Raw genomic sequence first — 26,708 nt, 5'->3', positions numbered from 1 at the left:
TTTGTGTGTGCAGGACTCAGGGATTGATATTGGTGATATCAGAGACCGAAAAGCTCTCAGAGAGAGACTCCGCTGTAAACCCTTCAGCTGGTTCCTGAAGAATATTTATTCTGAGATGAGAACCTACACAGACACCATCGCTTTTGGTGTAGTATGTATCCACTTCTTTTCTAATAGTAGTCATCAAAACCGGTGTCATTTGTTTCCCTCATATATACTGTATGTTTAAATATTACCCAATGAATAGATGATGGCAATTTTCTAAACACATCAACAAAAATACATTATTTTTTTATTTTCATTTTATATTTATAATTTTAGAATATATTCATTTAATTGTGTTTCCTACTTACCTTTGCTGTATTCGCAAAAATGCATATTTTGATTAGATTTTGTTTTTGAAGAAGTTAATACTTTTATCAAGGATGTTTCTAACTGATCAAAAGTGACAGTAAAACATTTATAAAAGAAGATTTCTATTTCAAATAAATGCTGTTCTTTTGAACTTTGAATTCATTAAAAAATCCAGAAAAAAGTTTCCACAAAAATATTAAGCAGCACAGCTGTTTTCAACATTGATAATAATAAGAAATGTTTCTTGAGCAGCAAATCAAAATATTAGAGTGATTTCTGAAGGATCATGTGACAGCTTTAACATTGCATATAATTAAAATAGAATACAGTTACTTTAAGACAAGTCTCACTAATATTTTATCTTTATATCTTATGGGGGTTATACATTATCTACAAAAATATTACCATAATTTTTTATATTCAAATACATAGGGTAGATATTTGTATAAATATAAGCATTCAATTATTTTTCTAAGAGACATCTTGTCATTTCACGAGGCTTATAATGTCAAATTAAACTGTAAAACTCGGTTACCGTTCTGACGGCATAATTATATAAAAACATAGTCAAATTTATTAATTTAGCTTGACACAACACAATGCAGTTTATTAGCACTTAGAGACATGATATCACTATATCTGATAGATGGCGTTGTTTCTCATAATATTGATTTATAGAAATAGTTTGTACTGAGTATTATATTTCTATCTCATGGCCTGCTGTTTCATCATTTATCACAATGCGAGGCCAACGGAGTGGTTTTCCTAATTGGCGTTCTTTTGTGGAATAGCATAATTAACAGCTCCATTGTGAAGATAAAAGAATCTGAGCTCCAGGCCATTTTCACACACATTTGCCATTAGCAGACAGAGGAAGAAAGATGGTTTTTGTGATCTTAATTCATCTCTTCCTCTGCGGTTTTTGCGGTCCATTTAGTTCATCTTTGTTGTGTGTGTGTGTGTGTGTGTTCGCATGTAGCTGAGGAACAGCCTGAGGCCGGATCTGTGTGTGGATCAAGGTCCAGACTCGGACAACATTCCCATCCTGTACATCTGCCACGGCCTGACGCCTCAGGTTAGTGTCCAGTCCACTGCACCTTCTGGCTTTCATACTTTGCAGCCCTCAGAGTGTGTGTAATTCATTTATAAGTGCTCATGTCTGACTCCATCAGTCTCCTGTTCTGTCATTACATGTTACTTACTATGTCAGCACAGTATGTGAAATGAAACATCTTTAAGATCTTATTTTTGGCCTAGAGATCCAGAACAGGAAATAATGTGTTAGAAATGTAACCATAAGTTGACCATATCGGTATCGGCCGGTATATGTTCATTTTTAATGTTATCGTTATCGGCCCGATAAGAAAAGTTGGTCGATATTTTAAAGCCAAGAAATAATGTATTATTACTTCCAGCTGAGACACTTCAGATGCGCGCTGTTCTCCGTGATGGTTTTGAATTGCTTGAAATATGATTGGAATCACTTCAAAAAGGAAAATACAGTTAAGTGCTACATGTGCAGTGCAAGTCTAGTCATATAGGCTACATGAGAACATTATATGTGTGCTTGAGACTTTTGTTTTTGTAATCAGGCTCTCAAAACTTATATAAAAATTTGGATTTAGATTTATCGGCCAATATATCGGTTATCGGATTTCAAAAATAAAGAATTAATTTATGTGGGTCAGTTAAAACTGTCCATTCCAATGAATCGAATGAAACTTTGAATCAAAAAGTGTTCATTAAAATGTTCAGGAACACTTTACAATAAGGTTCACATGAATTAACAATGAAAAACACTTCTAAAACATTTTTTAATCTTGGTCAAAATTTGTATTTGTTAATATTATTTAATGGACTAACATGAACTAAAATTATTATTAACTAATGTTAACATAATAAATACTGCAACAAATGTATTACTTATTGTTAGTTAGTGCATTAGCTAACATTAATGGAACTTAAAGTGTTACCAAATTTACATATAAATATTTCAAAAGATTCTTCCTTCAGTTTATTTAGTGAAAACAGTGTGGAAAACATGTCTTGATTCATTTGTACACATTTTTTTCACTGTATTTTAGCTCTCGGGTTAAAAACGTTGAATCTATTTGACAACAACGGCTGTTGAAAAAAATAATATCTTAAACCATTTCAGAGGGAATACATAAATATTGAGATATCAAAAGCCTGAAAATATAAAGACATTCATCCTTATTCCCATGTACTGTACAAAGGCTCTGCACACTTCAGTTGTTTAATTCATGGTGAAAATGTGAGTCATTTCCTCTATGAAGATTTCTCTTTTATTAAGATTTGGCTTCGGCATCTTGGCTTGTGCTTTCCCATCTTCTCGTTACAACTGAGCTCAGTGTTTCACAGTGGTAGACTGTCAATTTTTTTTGCAACCCATAAAACAGTCATTATATTGCATAAAACCTCTTCATTATTTTGTGCTGATGCCCGAAATATGAATTTTCGAGCAGTTGGGCTGCTTGAGGCAATCCAGTCTAGTTTTTTTCCCCTTCATATTCCTAGTGTATTACACCACCAGGTTCCACAACAAATGATATCCTGCAAAACTACTGTAAAAATAGGGAGCTTTCTCCATAAAGCATCGACTCACCGGGGGATTTCAGATTTAGACAGATTCCAGGGCTATAGTCACTATAATGAATCTCAATAAAGAGCAATGACTTGGAACACAAGCAGGGAGGGTTGTTTCACCACCACAGGCATCATTTAGGTGAGGAAGAATTGTAGAATGTGAATGTGTGTCAGAGATATATAAATGAGAGCGAGTGAGAGGGAGGGAGGGAAAGAGAGAGAGAACAGCACAGTCAGCATGATTTTAACTACTTAGTTAGGTCTCTTACACCTGCTGAAATCATATCCGTGTGTGCTTCCTCCTTATTTATTGGAAACGACACAATGGTGCCAAGAAATGCAGTAATGTTTCTATTTTTGCTGATTCAAAACTTTCTAGAATCTGTTGAGGAAATCAAAATTACACCATTGCTAATTATAGGCCATTTTAGTGGCTCCACGGCTATTATTGTACAATGTTATAATATAATATACGTAATATAATATAATATACTGTTCCTGTTTTCCTTAGTTCCTTGTTAATCTCCTTGGTTCTTAATTAGATAACTCATGTTTTGTTTCAGTCAATCATCCTCTGTGTACTTAAACCCTCAGTTTCCTGTGTTTCATTGTCTGGTATTGTCTATGTTAGAAGTGGTTGCGCTTACTGTTCCTCCAGCTATCTCCTGAGTTTTCCAATAAGGATTTATTGATTTGAAGTTTTTTGTTTGTCTACTCCTTCGTCATGCGCATCATTACAGCCACTGTGATAATAATGCATATATAATGTATATATATTAGGGCTGTCAAAAGATTAATCGCGATTAATCGCATCCAAAATAAAAGTTTGTTTTTAATAATATATGTGTGTGTACTGTGTATAATTAAATTTGTATATATAAATACACACACATGCATGTATATATTTAAGAAAAATGTGTTATTTATATATAAAAAAAATATATATTTATATATAATATAAACTATATAAATATATATACAGTATATGTATGCAAATATTTCTTAAATATATACATGCATGTGTGTGTATTTATATATACAAAATAATTATACAGTACACACACATATATTATGTAAACACAAACTTTTATTTTGGATGCGATTAATCGCGATTAATCTTTTGACAGCCCTAATATATATCAAATATTTTAAATAATAACATTATTATTATTATTATTATTATTAATAATAATAATATAAAATATTTTATATAATTCCCACGACCCTACAGAGGATAAGCAATTTGGAGAATGGATGTTTTTTATATAATTGTTCTAAAAATAATTATTTTTATATATATATATATTGTTAAAATTACAATAAAATAAATAATATATGTGTATATGTACTGGTCACATGCCACTGTAAAAAAAAAAAAAGTTGAGAAAACTAAAAAGTTTAAGGCAACCAGCTGCAGGACATTTTTAAGTTTTCTCAACTTACATGTTTGAGTTATCTCAACTTTTCTCTACTTTTTTCATGTTAAATAGTTGAATAAACTTTAAAAACTGAATTTGTCATACAAAACGTAAGTTGGATTTTTTACAGTGTGCTATTAGAATGCTTGAAGTCAGTTTAATTTAAAAAAAGTTGCTGGCTTAAATTTTTAAGTACAATGAACTTGGATGCTAAAGTCATTTGAACTTAAATTACATTAAGTTGAACTGTGTATAACTTATAAGCAAATATTTGTCGTAACTTATTTTAAATAAATTAAATGTTTGACAGTGTATATACAGTACACATGTATACATACAGTACACACATTTAACTTCTCCACCAGCCAGAATATTTCTGCTTGAGTTACAGTGCATCTCATGTCTATTTGCACACTAAAACTAATTTCAAGCATTCTGATAGGATATCACCGTCTCTGTACTTGTGGTGCTGGATTTGTTTTATCTTTAATGGGCTGGTAGACAATACCTCAGCTAAGCGTATTAACACCGTGGCAGTTGCTCGGGGATTTGAGCATGTTGGAAATGGAGCATAGACATGCTTACTCTTTCTTTCAGTGCGTTATCTCCCATTCATTCAGCAAAAGGAACATTGTTCCCATACAACAGCCATAAATCTTCCAAGCAGTAAAAAGCAAGGTTTTTCAAGCAGAAACAGTGCTAAATGGGTCCTTTGCAAGTTGAGTCCTTATTTTTCATCTCTCTTACATTATTCCCGGTCCCATTTTAGCCCTCCATTCCGTCCCGTCACAGTTCCAGTGCTCATCAAAGGATCCCGAAGGATATGCATTGTTTCCATTGTGAATGAATGATTAGTTGTTTTACGTGTCCGTGGAGATACACTTGCTGCCTGTTCAGGCTTTGTGTTCACAGAGATTTTCATTTCAAGGTGCCTCACAAAAGTTTGAGCCATTTTGCATTGGTGCCGTTCCAGTCAAACAACGTGATTTCATTTTACTGTAGGCTCAGGTGTACTACAGAAAAATAAGAGAGAGAGAAAAAAAGTATTGACACACACAAAGGAATGTTAGCTCTCATAAAAATACCAAGAGACCAGAACTGATTTGACGTTGAAGAGAAGAGGAGAATGCCTAGTTCTGCATCTGATATTCTAGAACTGACAAGTTTGGATTGCCAAAATCGCTCTAGATGGTAAACAACCCATTTAATCTCAGATTTTGAGAAAAGTATGCATTTCTTTGATGCACTGCATGAGATATCTAATCAATAATATTGTTAGCACTTCTCCAAGCTCTGGCTTTTAAAGTGAAATATCAATCCATCCAAACCCTGAAGAAAAATTGTGGGCATGTTGCATGAATTGAATTCTTTCTGAAAATGCTTGTTTTTTCAGTATGGCAAGGGATTCAAGTATCAGGGCTATTGATTTAGGACTTGCTCCAACAAAATGTGCATTAGTTATTCAAATCAGGGACTTTGCTTGTCTGAGTTCTTTCCATTTGCCCCACATGCCATCAAACAGTGATGTAAACGTGAATAAATGAATTAAAAAAAACTGTGAATATAATGTTTCTGTAAGTAGAACATTTATTTTCACAATACGTCAGAACGTCAGTTACCTGCTGTAGGTAAAAATAAATGAAAATCAGGGCTGAATATTTCCATATTGTATAGTATTATTGAGATTAGTGGATGACAAATCATCTTATGATGAAAATAGCTTGTTAAAGGTGATGTATTATTTCTAGTGCACTTGTGAAGAATGCATCGGTGCATGCTTTTTGCTAATGTTGCTAATGTTTGCTAATATTACCCATAAACCCTTGCACTACCGAAGAGGAGTTTTAAATGTATAAACCCAAAAGTAACAGTTCATTTTAGTTAAGAAATGTATTTATCTAGTGTTAATACTTCCATAGAAATGCAAACAGAACATGACAAAGAGGTTTGTGCTATCAAGGCGCAATAGTAAAATGTCACATTACTTGCAGATTTTCTTTCTACATGCCAGTGAAGTACACACACTTTAAATGCTTTGTAGAAGTGGCCATTTGGCATTCAGCCCATGTTTGAACGGTGTGTGAAATTAACAAATGAGAGTCTTTTGATTTAAAAAAAAGTTATTCTTCCCTATTGAGCCCATTAAGATGCAATACTATGTATCAACACTGGGATTTGGAACTGAGCCACATCGTCTTAGGGAATTCACAGGAAAGACACCATTAACAAACATGAATAATTCATTCTATTGCCTATGTAATACAGAGCTGAATAATGCATGATTTACAAACAGACATTCAGATGGCCCAAATGAATTAATCAGAATGATGAAACATGTCATGGCATTACAACTTTCTTAATGCAATTCAGGCCTATGCTTTTAATAAAATAACATTTCAAAATGTTGTTGACAAAAGTGTTCATGTATAAATTCCTTTACACAACTTTCTTTTATAAAATGTTAATTGTACAAACAATTGAAAGTGATGTCATACACTACCTTTTAAAAGTTTGGGATTGGTATGATTTTATAATATTGTTGAAATAAGTCCTATATGCCCACCAAGACTGCATTTATTTGATCAAAAATATAGTAAAAACAGTAATTTTGTGAAATGTTACTACCATTTTTTCAGTTGCCATTTCTCCAGTCTTCAATAGCTATGTTTCCATCCAAAGTTGTGAATTTAACTTATGCGCAAAATTTGAATATCACGTAAAACATTTGCAAATAAAGAACCATTTCTATCCAGTGTGAACAATATCGTCACTTTTTGGGGAAATTGGTGTAAAATTTCTGTAATAAAAATGTCATGAGTTTGTTTTAAGTATTTATTTTGTAAATGTGTCTCTATCGTAGTTTATGCGCATGTATTCTCATTGGATAAAATATGTATCCTCCTCAATTTAAGGTTTTTTTTTTTTTTTTTTTTTTTTTTTTTTAGAATTTATGCGCAACTTGGCATTTCCATCCAGCTTTATGTGATATCCCAAAATGCACATAAAAATAGGTGGATGAAAACATTGATAATATTAGAATGATTTCTGAAGGATCATGGAACGCTAGCAATGTTGAAAACAGTTGTGCTTCTTAATATTTTTGTAGAAGCTATGATTTTTTTTTTTTTTTTTTTTCAGGATTCTTTGAATAGAAAACTCAAAAGAACAGCATTTATTTGAAATAGAATTTTTTTTTTTATTATTTTTATTTAAGAAAATATCCATTTCGATCAAATATATTTCTGACCCCAAACTTTTGAACAGTTGTATAATTCCCATACTTTCCATTTGTGAATTATATTTTCTGTTATTTTAAAGCATTGTATTTTACTTTTCCATTAAATTTTACATGGAAACTTTTGTCTATATATTAGGGCTGTCAAACGATTAATCGCGATTAATCGCATCCAAAATAAAAGTTTGTGTTTACATAATATATGTGTGTGTATGGAGTATAATTATTTTCTATATATAAATACACACACATGCATATATATTTAAGAAAAATGTGTCATTTATATATAAAATATTTATATATAATATAAATTATATATAATATAAATATATATACACAGTATATACATGCAAATATTTCTTAAATATATACATGCATGTGTGTGTATTTATATATAGAAAATAATTATACACCGTACACACACATATATTATGTAAAAACAAACTTTTATTTTGGATGCGATTAATCGCGATTAATCGTTTGACAGCCCTACTATATATATATCATATCATATATAAGTATATACTATATATCACTTCTGCTCTTGCTTAATTATTACACTTTTTATCATGTTAACATTAGCCTAGCATATTTTTAATACATATTTCTATACACTTTTATACATTACATGTATAATTTAAAAGTTGTTTTTCTCTTCTGTTGTTTCAGAATGTGTACTACTCAAGCTCTCAGCAGTTGCATGTCGGAGGCTTGAGTCCGACCATCGACGACGATGACAACAAGTGCCTGGTGGACGTGAACGGCCGGCCGCGACTGCTGGAATGCAGCTACGCCAACAACAAGCACATGAAGCTCTCCTGGCTCTTCACTCAGGTATTACATGCAAAGGAAACAATGAATCACATGCTCAAAAACGTTTTTATTCTCATGCTCTGTAAAGTAATAATATGCTAGATGAATTGTATGATTATTACATAAATTACTCTTTTATGCTAACTATTGGTTGGTGCCTAGATGAGTCTAAATGAGTATGGTCAGTTTGTGCTGTCTGGTTTGTTTTTGAATGAAGTTTCAATAAGAGCTTCCCTATTTTATAGTGTGACATTACATTCTACACAAAGCTTATTGCACATAGACCTTACTGCACAGCTCAACTAAAGGGGACCTATTATGCCTCTTGATTAAAGTCTTGATTTTGTTTTGGAGTCGACTTTCATGCTTGAAAACATAATTTTTCACGTATTTGACATTGTTGCAGCACCTCTCTTCCAGTCTGTCAGTAACGTTCTGTTTAGTTCCTGTCTCTACTTCTGAAAAGCGCAATGTGCTCTGATTGGTCATCTGGACCAGTGTGTTGTGATTGGTCAACCGCTTTTTTAGTGTGTTTCGTAAATGTCACCGCCTTACCTTAACCATGAGTTTCAACATACTACACCAGGGGTTTTCAACTGGTTCTGTGCCAGGGACCACCATTCTGACTAACAAGTAATCGGCGGCCCACTATTGTGTGTGTGTGTGTGTAGTGTGTGGATTCCTTTGTCAGATAGCACAGTCGGACGTCGAATTGAGGAAATGGCATTTAAAAAAAAATGAGTTTGTCATGTCATTTTGCTGTGTACTGAACCTATTCACTGCTCCATCAACGTTTCATGCCAAATCGCTATATTTCCTTGTTTAAAATGTACTGCAAGATGCAGTTTCTTTCCAAACCGCGATAAGCGCCGAACCTATTTTTAGCCTAAACGCGATATATCCTCTCGACTAATCAGAATTCTCTCGCTCTCTCACCCTCAAATAATTCGCCTCATTCATGCGTCCGCGCCGCGCTAAACGCCTCATTCGCGCCGCAGGACCTCCAGATGCGCGTAAACGCGTCTTTACATTGACTTGACATGAAAATCACTTGCGCCAGACGCTCTATTTGCGTTTGGTGTGAACGCCACTCACTCACTCACACAAGGTCATGTCGTGATTTGTTTTATGTAAAGCGGACAATGGTTCTACTTTTTATGGGTTCGACACTTTACTGAATGCCAATGTACTTATTACTGACTGACTTGCCTTTTTTTTTTAAGACAAACTTTTTTTTTATGGAAAAAAAGTGATTTTAATAGTGAAATTACGTAGGCTGGAATGCATGTCACGGACCACATGCAATGCCGCCGCGGACCACCGGTTGAAAACCCCTGCACTACACTACTAACCCAACTCAACCAGACCGCAGATTTTTTCATATACTACAATTATTTAAATGAGGAATATTGATGTGTTCATTCGTGTTTCAGGGAGTTCAGAAACAATGCTTACTGATATAGAGAATAACTCCCTTTGGAGTGGACTTTAACAGCAACATTACAGACTAAAGAAAGTTGAACATGTAAAAAAGCATAATAGGTCCTCTTAAAAGCCTATGTCAAAACTGTTTTTATCAAGTTCTGTGAACATTTAAGTACTAGTCCAAAACTTTCCCTTAAAATTCGCTGTCAATTTGCAGCATCTGTTAGCCCTCCGGCTGTGTGACTGCAATGGACACTTTCTGGATATTGAGCATTAATAATTCAGAGGTGTGAGTTGTGTGTGTGTGTGCTGTAAAGCTCTCCTAATTTAGTTCAAGCGTCGTTCTGGATTGTAGCAGACATCTTGATTTCATCTGCACACGGTCCGCGTAATGAATGTGTCTCTATTAAAAGGTGGATGAATTAATATATGTCACAGCAGGCAGTGTCATCTAAAAGGTTTAGCTGAAGTGTGATGGAAATGTCAGAACAGGTTATTAGGAAAGGGTAATGCTAACCCCTTGGGAGAGATGTCGAAGTAGATGAACAAACGCGCTATCGAGAAAAGTGTAAGAGTATGAACGATATCAATTCTCACACAAACCCTCGGGACGTGGTTTTATGTCTCAGATGAGCTCGGCGGGATAAAGGCTTTATGGCGGCCACCTTTTTTTTCCCCAGGAGTTTCTTAAAATGGAATCAGGTGCACCAAATCCATTGTGGCCTTTTAGATGTGATGAATAATTGATGACAAAGCCAGTGAAAGAGTGAACTGGCTTTTGGCTCATTGGAGAGCATCAGAAATGGCTTTAATTAAGTCTTTATCGACTCACATTGTCTGTTGACAATCTGTCTGTATCCAGGATACCGCTTGGCAGGTCGTGAATTAATGCGCCGTTAAGCTTACCTGACACATGTACCCAGCTGAAATATATAATTTAGCTCTTTAGGGCATTTGGCACCACCAGCAGTCAGGGCAAAAACTGTGATATTATTATTTCAGGGACATAATTGAAGCAGATGTAGTGGTCCCTATCGGTGACGCACACCTGTTAAATGATGCATGCCAGATTCTTTTATAATTACAGCCGTCTTAATAATGCCTGGTTTATAATCTACATGAATTTGTATACTACTTGAATTAAAAATGATATTTTCAGAGATTTCAATAGTATATAGGTTTTTTTTTTGTTATAGTGTGTCTAAAGTTGGACATATTTATGCACTTTGTACTCTACCGGCTAAATTGTTCAAAATGTTTGCCATGCCAAATTTCCATAACTTAATAAAGCGGCACAAAAGAAACAAATATTCCAGCTGTGTATCTTCAATAATGTGATTTAACCTGTGAAGCGAGACATTTGGCGTTTCATTCAACTTGTCTGAGTTGGATTTCATACGGTAGCAGATGATTGGACGAGGGCAACACTTTGCCCACGGCCTCCTCTTTCATGTTTCAGCTGTCTCCGGAGCCTCCTTCAACACTGTAAGACTCCGAATCCTTGAGGCTCTTCTTCAGATGCAACCACTTTAGGAACATCACTTTTCTTTTGACATTGTTCTAAAAGGCTTTGGGCTTTAGTGTTGCGTTTCATACTGTGTTTACTGGCTAAAAGAAGAATGCTTCTTCAGGTGTAAATGTAGCTTTGATTTCTCACCTAAGAGTCACTTGGATTCTGCAATGCTTTTAAGTCTGAGGGATTTAAGAATTCATGAATCATATAACCTGTTTTTTTCTGAGAAGTATCCTGCTTAATGTTCCTAAATCAACATCCTATTTGGTCCTGAATCATTGTTCACTCATTTTGATGTGTATTGTGTCTTGCAGGGAGGCTCCATTCAGAATACGAAGTCGAATCGATGTTTGGAATTGGTGGAAAGCGTGGAAGTGGATCATGGATTTCAGCTGGCCCTTCAGAAGTGCAGCAATCAAAAATGGACAATTACCAACATATTGCCTGGGAAAGTTCTATAGGCATGGTGTCTTAAGGGACATATCACTGGATATACTGTGTCCCTTTACACACATCGCTGTGTCATCAGCTGGAGGACAGGGTGCTGTTCTCTGTTATTTAACACTGTAAACATCTTCATGTCTTGTGCCGGACCTCAAAGACTTCATGGAACGTCTCCTGAATTTCATTTTGACCAAAAGAGATTGTTGGTTTAGAAACACTGATGCTTAAAGGGATAGTTCTCCAAAAATGAAAATTCTTTTATCATTTACTCCTGTTGTTCCAAACCTGGGGCGCATTTCCCAAAAGCGTTGTTAGCCAACCATGGTCGCAAGTTCCGTTGCTATCAGCATAGTTCAGCGAGTCGTGTTTCCTGAAACCATAGTTCCAACGAACATTCACAAAAATAAACATGCTGACATTCAATACAATCTATCTTTCATTTCGAATGTATGCAAATTTCATTTACGTCTTTTAGTTTGTCAAGAGATTTAAAGTGTGTTTTTCAAGAGTGTGCATGTGCCATGATGCCATGTCCATAATTTATGGCAAAAAATTGGCATTAATTCGATCTCAAACTGATTAATTAAAAGAACTTATTACTCCACCAACTGCGTGGTTGAAGGACACATTTTGTGACAATATGGTTTCAGGAAACAGTTGTGACTGTACCGTACTATGGTAGTTAAGCAGCGAGTTACAACGCAAACCAAAAAAAGGAGACATTTCGAATCATGTTGGTAAACAACAGTTTTGACCATTGACTTTCATTGTATGGAGAAACAAAAAAGACACTCAAAATACTGTGTTCTGCTGAAGAACGAATGGCATACAGGTTTGGATTGACATGAGGGTTTAATGATGAGTTAATAATGACAGTAATTTGTTCAGATGTTCTTCTGTATGATTGGCGCTTGTGTCTTTAAGCATTTAGTCATTTTGCTACTGTGTAGCACTGATTTAAAGTGTTTTTCTTTTTCTCAAGTTTGTGAATGATGGTTGTGATTATTTGATGTGGAAAAGGATATTTTATAAATGTAAATAATCTTTATAAATAATATTAAAAACTTTTAACTCTTCATGCTTGAATTTTACATATGAAGCAAACGTTTTTCCTGGTTTAAGTTGGTTTAGTGTTTTTAAAGGAGAACTCGGCAACTCTAGCGAACTCTAGTCACTTCTTCGCTGATTTTTCCGTTTGTTGTCGCATGTTTTCCCCACGAGCTCCCCCTACAGCTGTGGGGGGGGGGGGGGGGGTGTATATTTCACAACACGGTCGTAAAAAACTCACTTGCGGCGGCCTCCTCCCCCTCTCTACCGCTGCTCATGTGCGTTTGTTATGATCGGAGCAAGCCAACTGTATCGTGTGGAGCTATGTCTACCGAGGTGGGTAATCTGGTAATACCATAGACTGTAAAAAATAGGGTAATACATCATACATGCATGTGTGTTTATGTCGAATTGCCGTAAAGCAATTCGTGTTTCGCGCTCGTTCTCGTTCTCGTTCTCGATTTCGCTTCTCACGAGACTTCCAATTTCTATTTTGCCGGGACGGTAGTCCCCAAGTTGCAAGGTTGGTTTTCCGCCTGGGAACGCTGGGGGGGAGCGGGGAAAGTCACCAATATCACCAGAACAGGTTGTTTAACCATCCAAATGAATTCTAGACAGTTTTATTAAGTTAAAAAAGTTACCAAGTTCTCCTTTAACCTCTAAAACACAAGTCTAACCTTCTTGGAGGCCATCTAACCACCTAAATCTGGTTAAAACACGGTTTCATCAAAGTAACTATGGTGAAAAAATGGCGTATGCTATGGCATAAAAACTTAATTTAGGTTTGAGCAGAAATCTCTATTCATATGGTTTTCTATTCATTTAAAGAGAGTTCTGGTATTCACAGAAATTAAATTTCCACATTCACAGTTTCTGCTTTTGAGAAAAACTCTTATTTTCTGTCTTACCATCTACCATGGGACAAAACCCATTTAATCAAAGTCAGGAACACTTGACAAACTCACTTGAGCTCTGAGCTATCCAAATCCCTCAAATCTCTAAAGCGCAGACACACACGTTGCTTTAACAAGGAACAACAGTTTCACAAGTCGTTCTGTTTAAAAAGGTTTACTAGAAAAAATGGGGTGGGGTGGGGTGGGGTGGGGGGGGGGGGGACATTGGAAACGCTGAAACTCCAAAGACAACTGGCAACACACATATGGCAATTCATATGGCAATCTCATCCCCACGATTTCGTACGATCTTCTTCCGCCCCATTGACGGGTAAGGTTACCAGTGGATCTTCATGCTTACTTTTTTTTTCCGTATATTACTATATAAGTAACATTGTACAATTTAATTCGAAATCACCAATGTTTTTCAATTTGGTGACTTGGTGGACCTTCATGCTTACTATTTTTCCTAACAATCAAACGCATTTATATGAAAATGCGACTATTTTACATTTTGGTGACTTGGTGGCTAATTTGCATGAATTTGCACAATCTCATTCATTCAATCTGCTTACTGACCCACTGACACTGACACAGGTTTAGTGGTTTGGAGTGGGCCATCATGCTTTTTCTAAAAATGCTCGTTCTAAAAACCACACGTTTACATGCAAATTTCGATCTTGTAAAATAATCGTGAGATCGGGTTGGAACTGAAGATCATGGCTTGCTATATTTAAGCCACAGAAGTGTCTCAACATTCTTGCGACATCCCCTGAGATAGGAAATCTAGTTTTAGAAGTGCATTTGTCAGGAAGTCTCAAATATACCTGCATCCTTGAAATAGTCTGTATTGATTTTTTTTTTAAAAGAAGGGAAAAAAAGAAACACATCAACACTAAGACGATCATATGAAACAATTTCTCATCTTCTTTCTATTTCTCTCAGCACTTCCAGACCTGTCAGTTTGCCTCCTAAAATGATAAAACTCCTATTCCGACTGACCTTCTGAGGTGGGAAAATGAACATATTTTATGTCTGGAAACCCAATGGCTGTACACAAAAGATCTTTACAAGATCTGTTTGGCCTGGAATGGAAATGGAAGACAATGATGTCAAAAATGTATATCTGAGTGAATGCAGTTTGGTAAAAATATTTCAGCACATTTGTGAAGGAAGGTAGGATTTGCTATTTCTGTTATTCAACATTTTTTAGACTGTAAAACTAATGTAATAACATCGTAGTCTGTAGTGAATGGTGTAATACATCCATAAATTTGGCTTTGATGATAAACCCTCTCCTTCCCCTGCGGTATTTTACTGCTGAGTAACCAGAAGAATTAATTTAGCGGTATAAATTCTGAGCATGATCATTAATCAAAGGTATTAAGGCAGAACTGTCCCCGCTTCACTGTCTCATTGATGAGAGTATTAGAAGTGTGAGAAGCCCAGAGCATTTCAAGAGCTTGTTATCAGGTCTTAAAAGTGTGGGGTTAGCACTTCTGAACTTCATAATCCCACAGGCTGAGAAGCCAAACCCTCTGAGTTTATTCAATTAGGCCTACTCTATTCTCCCATAAGGAAACTTCCACTATCTGCTATAGTGCTTCTGCAAGTGTTGTTCAAATGGGGCAAACAATAAGAATACTGAGCATGGAGAAATTTTGTTTATCAACCTTATAGTGAACAGGGAATTTTTTTTTTTTTTTTTTTTGCCAGTTACATTATTCACACCACATAAACAGAAGGCATGAAATGGAAGTTGCGATTGACTTTTCTTCTCTTATTGCGACGTATATCCGAGGGAAATGAACGGCTTCTCAAACAAGAAAAAATCTATGTAGAAAGGCAGGACAATCCAAAAACAACAGAACACTGAAGAGATGTCAGCCTCGCTTTCATTTTCGCATTCTCCCCCCTCCCTCTTCTTACAGAGACATCTTTTATCTTCTCTGAAGATGTGTGTACTGGCGTGAGGGCAGGACGACCTGTCACTCGCATGAGATCACGGCAATAGACCTTATTCACAGCAGCGCCATCTTTGAATTTTTTTTCTTCTTTTTTACGGGAATGAAAGCAAGGCTGTGAGGGATAGACATATTCCTCAGTGTGTTGTACTGTTTTTGGATTGTTCTGCTGACGAAACACTGCGAAAATATTTTTCAGTAGTAAGAAATTTCAGTAGACAAAAAAAAAAAAAAAAAAAAACTCCAGACAAAATGAGTAGTGGATAAGGATCTAGTAGCTTTATACAGCTTTTTACAGCGGATGCCATTGAAAACACGGTAAGTCTATCCCACACAGCCTCGCTTTCAGACCTGTCATGGCACTGCTCTGAATAAGGTCTAGTACCACAACCATCAAATAATTTCCCCATGGACAAAATCAAGTCCCGGCCTGTGTTTTTTCTTGTTTGAGAAGCCGTTTTACTCGGATATATGCATCAGTTTCGTGAAAGTGGCCCCTTGGTAATCGAATGTAGTGAAAATTACCTCAAAGGGCATCTCTCCTGGAAAAAAAAAAATGCCTAAAGGGCTGCGCTGTTTACACCGTTTTTTGGCCATTAATTTACACGACAACAGTGTTTTGGGGGCTTGAAAACGCAAACTTTTGAAAACGATACCAATATTGTCTCCATGTAAACTACAAAAATGCAAATTTGTGAAAATGGTGACGTCATGTGTTCAGTCTATAGGCGCATAGTTTTTCTTTACAAAGTGACATCGCCAACTACTGGTCTGGCATAAAAATTACAGCGATTTTAATCGTTTTCGCGGATCATTTTGACAACATTGCCGTCTGTAAGCAAAAAAACGCGAAGGAAAAAACATTTCTGTTTTTAGTACATCGTTGTCCTGTAAATGTACTGGTACTGGTAAAACTGGTCTTCCAGCCTGTTTATAGCTTTTTTAGTAGGCTGGTTTTAGAAGGCATTTGACCAATTCTGGGAGACCAGCTACGTCCAGCTTAAACCAGCAAAGACCAGCCAACCGGCATATAGCCTACTGAATTTCATTGAATTTTCACGGGCAAAATACAGTAATTTCAATAGGATTCTACACGATTCGCGGATTCGCTGCATTGATCAACAGAAAGCTGCTTGGTTTGAAAGTGAATCCTGTTTGAGTTGTGATTCATACATTGCTACACTATTAACAATGGACAGCTGACCTTTTTTGCCCTGAAATTTTGTGACCTTACCTGATTATTTTTAAGATTATTCTAAGATCCAGGATCCTCCTCAGTCCATGGACCACTATTAAAAATCCCTATAAAAAAAACAAGACTTTCTCAGTATCACTTTATAATAACTTTAATTAAGATTAAGATTAATTAAGAACATTAGCTAATATTATTACCTTATGTTGCTTAATGGACCATTAGCAAATGTTCATTTCATTCCAAATGCCAAAATATTAAAACAATTGAGATCACTTTTAAGTTTTTAATGTGTTATTAGGTATGTGTGTTATCACTGTGTTTAAATGTGTAACCTTAATGTGTATAAATGAAGATGTTTCCTATTTAAAAAACAAGGAGATTTAGAATCCTTAAATTCAGCTGAATTAAATGAGGTAAAAGCGTATGGTTTTTAATTCTTTGGTGTGCGAGAAATTAGCCAGTCCCATCTGGTGTGTGCTGGCCCACTCGCACATTTTGAGAAGCATATTGCTGTTCAATTGTAAATCTCGCTATTGGCACCATCTGCATTAACGGAAACCGAAAAGAAAGCAAATAATGACAGTACATGCAATCATATGTTGCTCAGCGTTCCTGCTGTGGTGGATAATGGAGCAAAAAAGAGTTCAAGCTTGATTAAATGGATTCACTAGCAACTGTGAAACCGTTTGTGAAGGTTGCTGGCAGGAAATCATTACAGAAGGCAATAGAGAAATTGTCTAATTGTCATCGGTTGATGAAGAACAAACTGTTTTAGTTGAAAACACCTCACCAGAGAATTACAAGCAGACATCACTGACACAGTTTAATACGGAGAGAAAAAATCCCAGCCAAAGGCAAGAACCCTTCGGCTTACACAGACATTTGCATTAACTGACTTCAGGTTTTCATACTTTCAAAACATTTTTCCGAACCATAGAGGACATGTTTAACAAGGAATATCTTACTTTAGCAGTAATTAAGCACCAACCTACACAAGGAAAATGTTATATATTTTTTTAGCCTATAGCCTATATTTGTTTTCCCAGTGATTAGCTTTAAGGTCTCAGACACAGAAGTAAACATCTTCGGAAGAGCAAGCGAGTAAAGGCCTAGTGAGATTTCACATAGCAGAGGCAATCGATTCATTCAATGCAACAAAGAACGTGCCAGTCTGTCCTTGAGCGGGTTTGTTTCATTTGACATGCTTGGCAGGTCGGTGAACTGAGCTCTGAGGAGCTCCCGAGCCTCTTACTTCACCATCAGCTCAAAACAGCAGAAATATTGACAAGGAACGGCTTTGATATTTAGGGATATTGGGGGGAGTGTGCACCATTGATGTTTACAGTGGTCATGGAAATCCATGCAATTGGCAAACATGGTCAACAGGGCCTCCTCCATATCATCGAGCACACCTAATCTGCCTCGAGCCGCAAGAGGTCTGCCTCGACAACATGCAAAAAGATGAATGGCTGATAAAAACCTAGTCTTGAGAAAACAAGCAGGATTGATAGGCGAGAGAACCACAGCTCCTCAAGAGAGTAGCTCATAAAATCAAGAGGGCAGTTTTGAGGAGGTTCTGGTCACCTCTAGAAATCAAGAGGTTGGTCAAACGCTTGACTTTTGCTTGAGGCTGTTGTTTGTGTGAGTAAGGCTTCTGAGAGCTCTCTTCCACTCAAAATCACAGGCTCAGTCAAATGGCCAATATACAATATTTTTGTATATCCTATATTTTGTATTACTTTTAAATGCACTCCTGGAAGCTTCTGCCTAGGATTTAAGTCTCTGCTCTTTTCACAACAAGCTCTTAAAAGTCCAGTTTCTTCACTGCTGCAAGAGTGTGTGATGTTTAACAAACGGTTCACTGGCGACATCTGCTGGTCATGAGAAATCTCTTCAGTGTCACATGTTGGGGTTCTGTTTTGTATTGCGTTAGGCAAGAGCGCCACAAACTGGTTTCATTAAATTATTTTGCTTAATGAGACATAAAATGTCACAATTCTATCCAATAAATCAATTTTTAAATGCGTATACATTCCCCTCACTATGATTTCTTGGAACCAACACGTTATTTCTATCATTCTAGATTTGTTTCTGATATAATTTATATTTAATTCAGTCTGCAATGAGCCTTTAATTTAATTTAATTTGACATAATGCCACTATTGCACAATATTTTTCGGTATTCTTTGCATAAAATCGAAATTATTTTGATTATGATTTTTATGATTAGTCTTGTTATTAGTTTATATTATTAATTTACATATGTAATATTATTACATCTACTTTGTATTATTACTTTGATCGATGTAAATAACAATAATAATAATAAAATACACGTTCTTCAAAAGAAAAAAAAATATAATAGTGGCTTTATTTCACAATTATTGTGAAATACTCTACCTTATGAGAGAAATCGAAATTAATAGCTCACTGGCAACTGAATTATTATTAGTAGTAGTAGTTTAGATTATTCACATTTATCGTATTTGCCAAATTTGACTTTTTTACTATTACTTTGATCAGTGCAATTAATAATAATAATAATAATAATAATTATTATTATTATATTGATGCAAAAGAAAAAGTTGTATAACAATGGCATTATTTCACAATTATTGGAAATTATGTCTGTTCTAAATCTAGATTAATGTCTCAATGCAGACTGAATTATTATTATTACTAATATCCATATATTTTATTATAATAAATAAAGGATGTTCTTTGTGCCGTGCAGAGCAGATGAAACCACATATACGATTATTATCTTGCATGTATGACATTTAATTAATTAAACTAACGTTAATCTGTGCAACATTTCGTCATCGGAACCTCTCACGAATGCAAAAGATCAGGGGACACGTTTACAGACGCGCGACGTTTAGCGCTTCCGGTTCACTTTTGACGTTCGTCAAGCGGGTGAAACAAGTTTAGTTTTCCAGACATTCATCTCTCTTAGGATATGTCTCATGCATTAAGGACACTTGCCACTGGAGTTTTTAGCGTGCAGAGATCTGTGAGCGCCCAGCCACTCTTGCGTCTTGTGAAGACCCGAGGACAACAGAGGAGTCGGAGTGATGGAGTGAAGGGCAGTGAGAGTCAGGCGTTTGACGTGTCCCTCCTCGAGTTTCTTGTGTGTCCACTGTCCAAAAACCCCTTGAGGTATGATTGTTTATCATGCATAACAGTATTACATTATGTAATGCTAGTTATCATAGGAGTTTAATAGCAGTGTTGATGTATAATTTTCCTTGCGACTAACAAATATCATGTTATAATGACTGTTTTGTTAAAATAAATGTATATATAATGCGTAGAATTAAATATTTATCATTTTACAATTAATTTATTGTCATTTTAATTAATCGCAACTTCCAAAATAGAGACAAAAATGGTATATTTTTGTATAATATAATCTTCTTTAGCCTATATGGAGATCCCATATTTAAGTATGCTTTTATAATAACTGTATTTTGTCATTCACTTTGTTTAACGTGGTAAATTTGCAAAAGGGATGTTCATATTATCATTATCTGTAATACTAATACATGTATTTTCTTTTTTTAAAGGTACGACGAAAAGAGCAATGAATTAATAAACGAAGAGCTCGGCATCGCATATCCTATCATTGATGGTATTCCTAACATGATCCCACAGGATGCACGAATGATCCATACGACTGAAAAACCCACTGAATCTTGAGTTTATAAAGCAAATATTAGTTTTCTGCCACAATGTTTTTCTCCCTGTCTACTGTAACTGTTCTTGTGCCGCTGATATCCTTGACTGGACTGTTTTACTCGGCGACAGTGGATGAAAATTTCCCACAAGGCTGCACGAGCGCAAGCAGTGTGTGTTTCTACAGCCTCCTGCTGCCAGTAACTATTCCCGTTTATGTTTTCTTTCACCTTTGGAAGTGGATGGGAATCAAATTATTTAGACACAATTAGACTGTACTTTCCTTTTTTCCCACACAACATGAGACTATTTTAATGTTATGCATTTTTCTGAACAATGTTTGCTTGTAAACGATAGACATTGAAGATTCATATACAGGAACATTCAACTTGATGTTAACATCAACGCGAACAATGTAAAAATACAGAATAAAACTGCAAATACCAAAGCTTTGTGTCTTAGTTTGAGTGTGCACAGAACTTCCCATCACGAATCTAACATTTTAGCTTGCTACGATTTCACTTCTTCCCTCTTTTCTCAACACTTTCCGTGAACTTCATCAAAGGGCACACGGGCTTTGGTGAATCCTCGCCCTTCACCTTAAAAAAGAAAGACTCGTTCAAGCGAGTCTGAACGACTTTCAGTTGGAGCAGATCACCTTTGCTCTTGGATCCCGCATCACCATCTTCGCTCGACGTGTCTGATATCTTCAGCTTGGGTGGATTCGCAGACCTGTGCGTTCGTCTCGTTCTGTTCGGCAAGCTCAGGTCCACCGGTTCCTCCGAGCACATGGCCGTGTTCTTCTGCTGCTGAAACCTGAGAGAGCTGGAGAGCACCGGGAAGGTGAAGAAGTTCTCGGTTTGAGTGTTCGCTTCAGCTGTTGACCTACATGAACTCTTCTCTGGTGAACCCTTCACAATAGTGGCTTCGTTGCAGCTCGAGCTGCTGGAGATCTCCACATACGGATCTAAGAAGGATTTCTGTGTGATAAACAGATCTTGGCTGTTCATTTCTTCAGCCGTACTGGATTCCAAGCTGCTTTCGCCCACAAACTGCTTCTTTCCGAGTTCATTTGTCCTTGCAGGTTGGTTTGTCTCAGTTGGCAAGTTGAAGATGACTCTCTTTTTAATCTTCCCTGTCTCTTTCACTCTTCTATGACAATCGTTCTCAGTTGAATGTTGCCGTTTTGTCTCCTGATCAGGGGAGATGAAGATAATGGGCTGAATTTCTTGCGTATCTTCGGGATTGTTGGGCTGTTTTTTGATTTTAGGTTTCTGGAAGTCTTCCTCACGTTTGTTTTTCTTCCTTGCCTTTTTTCTTTTCTTAGTCTCTTGCGTTTGAGGAAAATCTGTCTCACAGCAGCCATCATGCAACAAGAAGCTGGGCGCACACTTGGTTTTGCTCTTATCCTTTTTTTCTTTCTTCACTTTCTTGTTTTTATGCTTCTTGGGTGCTTTAAAAGCATTTTCAACAATGGGAAAAATCCTCTTGGTTGGGAACGAAGCCATTTCCTCTACAAAATCAGAGAGTAACAATAAAGAACAGGGGTTATTTGACCAAAGAAAGATGCAATGCATCAGAATTAGATTTAGAAGTGTGCACAAACACACAAAGAAATTGTAGAAAATTGAAGAAATACACATCTAGAGAGTAAGCAGAATCCTACGGAGCCCCTAAAGGGACATGGTGGTGGAAAAAATTTGTGATGGGAGGAAGAAATATTTTTCAAATCTTTTGCGTTCCCTCTCAAAATGTTTGCGTTCTCTCGCAAAATCTGTTGTGAGCTCGGACAAATACTTCCTGTTTTCTTAATTTAAGGAGTTCAGTAAAGTTGGCAATATATTCACAGATTCAAACTTCCCGGATTAATAACTCGTGAGCTAAACATTGTTAATTTCCTCAAAACGAGCTTTATAATATAATATAAATTGATCTCTAAGTCCAAAGGGACCGTCTGCAAAGTGCAAAACCCTTTTACGAAAAATATGCGATAACTTCACTGTAACACACTGTACTGTCACCATATTCACATATCACTGCTCTCCTGCTGGTTATACTACAACACTTTGAGTTTGATAAAAATGCATAAGTTTTATGATTATTTATATGAAACAAAATCAATATCTTCACACTGTTATACAGTGTAATACCATCAAATTCAGTAAGCAAATTACCATGCAAAAGCTATAGTTGTAACTATTATGTTAGCTGCATACCAACATAATTTGTGTAAAGAATAGGCCTACTTATTGAATATAAGTGAATTTGGTGTGTTACAGTGAAGTTATTGAATATTTTTCATAATATAAAATGTGCAAAAGCAAATTATCTAACTAAGTATTGTAGTATGACCAGTAGGAGGCCATTGATATGTTAACTGATTTGGTGACAACAGTGTTTAACATTGAAGTTAATGACTATTTTTGTAGTAACGTTTTTTGGGTTTTGTACTTTGCAGACGGTCCCTTCAGACTTGTCTCTCAGCCTCCTGCACATTGAGATCAATTAATATTATAGATATGTCAGTGCCATTGTTTTGTCTCAAGATGCACACCGGTAATGTTATTTCATAAGGACTGTTTTTTAAAAGCTACTTACTTAAATTGAACTAATCCTGGCTTAATCCTTACTTTTACTCAAGCAGTATTGGAATTTTTGCTGTGAGGTATCTGTATTTTTACTCAAGTATGGTTTTCAGGTAGTATTCACACCTCTGCATTAACCAAAACATTATTCAAATCAAAAGATGTATCTGTTAATATTAGTAAATGGACCTGAGTTCATATGAAAAATGAACAGTTGTATTTTCAACTGACGTTAACAGATTAATAAATGCTATAACCAATGTATTTATCATTGTTATTTCATGTTAGTTAATGCAATAACCATCATTAACGGATTTGACCTTATTGTAAAGTGTTACCATAAACCACCATGTAACCTGATGTAAAAACATTAATGATCTACCAAGTTTTAGTGTAATTGTTAGTGAATACTCACATGCTTCATTAAAGTAATGTGTCCTATTTGTCCTATTTCCCCCCAATAACATCTGTTGATGTGATAATATGCATTTAATTCAATTGTATGGATATGGAATCAAATTTTATCAACTAGCCTATGTGCCAAATTGTGTATACCTCTTACCTGATAGGCTTCTGAGGATTCAGCTGGTCACCTTTTCTCTCAACAGAGATGGACCTTAAAAGTACAAGGGCATTATTGAGTTTACATTTGTAAAACATGAGAAACACTGTAGCTAAAGTTGACTTCTTCAATGTAACGCGACGTCATTTTCCACAGATTTTCGACAACATTGTAACAGGAAGCAACTTGTTCAACTGCTCCTCCTAAGCAACATTGCTTGACATTGCAGTACATTTAATACGTATGCAATGTACTTTTTTGTTTTGGCCCAAAATAGTCAGGAAAACTGTCATGTACTTACCTGTTTTGTCAATTAACAAAATACGCTCTCATATTTTTCCGCCAATTACTGCTTCAGTGCAGTGCGCCACTGCGCATGCTCAGTAATCATCGACAGCATCTATCAACAACATGCTGCGATTTTATTAAATAAATTCGAAAAACTTAACAAAATTATCTTGTAAAAACGACGTATAAAAACACTGAAGAAGAAAGACATATAAAAAACTGTTCACAGTAGTGTGTCCTGAAAATGTGCCATTTCATAAATCACACCGTTGCTGTGAGACGAAGAGCTACGTAACCTTTATATCTTGAGTCCATTCATGAATAATCATCGCTTCTCTGTGCGTCACTCGGCCTGTCAGGCAACTATTTTCACTGCTGGAGAAATCCCTTTCTCACATAAAGGGCGCTTTTTGTAGCTTTTCTTGTAAGAAATGGCTTCCGTGGTCTATGGCGTCATCAAACAGCAGCTAACATGATTTTTACTGCTAGTCTTTTTACGGTCCAATGGCAATATCGCATGTGAACGTGCATTAAATGTGCTACTAATGTCTTTAGGCACGTAGGTTGACTCAGTCAGCGTCACTTCTTTAGAAAAGGTCACAAAGTTCAAGGTTTATTCGCATAAGAAACGACATAAATTTGAATTCAGTTATTCGCAGATTTTTAAAAAAATACATTTACTTTTCTTTTTTAATGTATTTATTTAATAGGATTTTTATATGATTTATTTATAATTTGTTCTGTTTATTGCATTGCATACTGCACATTCTTAGTATGATTTTATTTTCATTGGTTATAAAACATTACAGCCTACACATTCTGTGTTTATACTGTTAGCAATTACAGAAATACATACTAGCCCTGTCTCTATTCTATTCTATTCTGTGTTCTATTCTTTTCTGTTCTGCTCTTACACTAGTCTTTTTAACATTTTAAAATTTGTTCTATGAAATGATTTTTGTAATGTGCTACATCAGAAAACTGTTAAAATCACTATAAAAACATATTACACGTCTCATGCAAATACACCCTTTTATGACTTGAATATTTCACCTGTTGTCAGATGCCATTCATTTTATTTGTCAGATGTTGTTTTCAAGTCAGCCCATGTAATAAACATTTTGCCACGTAATAAACCTTGAGAAAAAACAAAAATAGCCACATGGTGACACCTAATATAGATTCAATTCACTGCGTCTTGAGGACCTATGGCTTTTACACCTGTGGAATGATTGCATTGGGTGTCCTTAGGTGACTTGATATTCTCCCCCTGAATAATCATGTGTAGTGGTAACACACACTGCCGATGACATGATCTGCATTGATAAAGCGTGAGGTAATGAGAACTACAGTTCTCAGGTTGAAAGGTCCCCCCTCCTGCCTTTAAAGGGTCTAAATACTGCTTAAGATTGTTAGGACTGTGCTAGGGACCCCATGCAAAGGTCAAAGGTCTATTTGTTTGGTGGGTGTCATCTAAACAGGCCATGCCCACTTCGGCCCATATCAGTCCCGCAAAAGACCAGAACCAGGTCAGCCATCTCCAACACGCGGGCCTTGTCAGCCATAAATCTTGCAAATATGTAAACAACTTTAATTGCTTGCCACCTGTGAAGTTTGTTTTACGGAATGCCAGAGGATGAAACAGTACTCTCACTGACAGGTGCAATGCATGAGATGCAGTGGGCATCTTCAGAATAAGCAGTATTGGATACAGCTTACATGCACTTTACTGGTAAATGCATTAAAACTCAGATATTGGGTGATGATCTCCCCTGTACTCTCTAATTTACAGACTCAGGAGATGCTTATTGCCTCATGTGTCATCAGACTGCCTGCTCCCTGGAGTCATGAAGCTGTAGGCATATAGATTGAAGAGAAACCCTAACCACACCACGGGGTAAGATCTCCGGGTCAGACCTGCTTAGGTGCTCAAAAGCACTCTCTGTGTCATGACATAGCCATGGGCTACATTTAGAAAACTTCGCTCATAGTTACCTAATCTGTCATCTGTGGCCATAAAAGTTGGCTCTCTGGGTGCCTCTCTGGACACCTGTGACTGGAGCGTTCTGATGGAGGAAACGTGGAGTAGCTGCTATGACATATAGTTGGAATCTATAAATGTATACCGGTCTATATGTGAATGCAAAAATTATTATTTCAGAAATTTGCGTTTTATATATATATATATATATATATATATATATATGTGTGTGTGTGTGTGTGTGTGTGTGTGTGTGTGTGTGTGTTTTATAAAGGCCTATATACACAAATGATAATCACAAATGATAATCAAATACAAATGATTCATTTTAGAAAACAAATATATACACACATACGCATATATAAATATGATAGCCTATATATTTCAGAAGTGTTGTATAACAGTCTTTAAAAAAAAATACATATATTTAATAGAAAATGAATGAATAGATGAAAATTCATCTATCTATCTATCTATCTATCTATCTATCTATCTATCTATCTATCTATCTATCTATCTATCTATCTATCTATCTATCTATCTGTCTATCTGTCTATCTGTCTATCTGTCTGTCTGTCTGTCTGTCTTCCTGTCATACATATATATATATATATATATATATAGGCTATATATATGTGTGTGTGTGTGTGTTATCCTTCAAAACTTTGTGAGCTTTTTTACATAATTTATCTAACAAAACACAACTAAC

General features: G+C 35.9%; 3 protein-coding genes across 3 annotated transcripts in view; all 3 read left to right on the top strand.

Annotated features, from left to right (window-relative positions):
- Positions 1–12,884, top strand: part of galnt18a (UDP-N-acetyl-alpha-D-galactosamine:polypeptide N-acetylgalactosaminyltransferase 18a) — a 53,965-nt gene extending 41,081 nt beyond the window's left edge. Inside the window, exons 8-11 of the mRNA XM_079859484.1 lie at positions 14–151; positions 1,334–1,429; positions 8,284–8,448; positions 11,680–12,884. Coding sequence (XP_079715610.1) covers positions 14–151; positions 1,334–1,429; positions 8,284–8,448; positions 11,680–11,826 — 546 coding nt within the window. The 3' untranslated portion in view covers positions 11,827–12,884. The remainder of the gene's footprint in view (positions 1–13; positions 152–1,333; positions 1,430–8,283; positions 8,449–11,679) is intronic.
- A 6,871-nt stretch (positions 12,885–19,755) lies between these two features.
- Positions 19,756–20,614, top strand: pyurf (PIGY upstream open reading frame). Its single transcript, XM_079860151.1, has 2 exons — positions 19,756–20,067; positions 20,475–20,614. Exons 1-2 carry the CDS (start codon positions 19,868–19,870, stop codon positions 20,605–20,607), a joined length of 333 nt encoding a protein of 110 aa, XP_079716277.1. The 5' UTR covers positions 19,756–19,867; the 3' UTR covers positions 20,608–20,614.
- A 25-nt stretch (positions 20,615–20,639) lies between these two features.
- LOC307151904 (phosphatidylinositol N-acetylglucosaminyltransferase subunit Y) lies at positions 20,640–20,855 on the top strand (the record flags this gene model as incomplete). Its single annotated transcript, XM_079860152.1, has 1 exon — positions 20,640–20,855. The coding sequence occupies one exon, from the start codon at positions 20,640–20,642 to the stop codon at positions 20,853–20,855; it is 216 nt and encodes a 71-aa protein (XP_079716278.1).
- Positions 20,856–26,708: the final 5,853 nt, after the last annotated feature.

The sequence above is a fragment of the Squalius cephalus genome (assembly GCF_949319135.1).
Source record: "Squalius cephalus genome assembly, chromosome: 23".
In the NCBI taxonomy this organism is placed as follows: domain Eukaryota; kingdom Metazoa; phylum Chordata; class Actinopteri; order Cypriniformes; family Leuciscidae; genus Squalius; species Squalius cephalus.
The sequence above is the reverse complement of the archived record's forward strand: the minus strand, read 5'-3'. Positions and strand labels throughout refer to the sequence as shown.

Excerpts from the sequence above, each read along its gene's own strand:
- pyurf (XM_079860151.1), top strand. The coding sequence starts at position 19,868 with ATGTCTCATGCATTAAGGACACTTGCCACTGGAGTTTTTAGCGTGCAG. Across the intron at positions 20,068-20,474 it reads CTGTCCAAAAACCCCTTGAG|GTACGACGAAAAGAGCAATG; the intron begins GTATGATTGTTT and ends CTTTTTTTAAAG.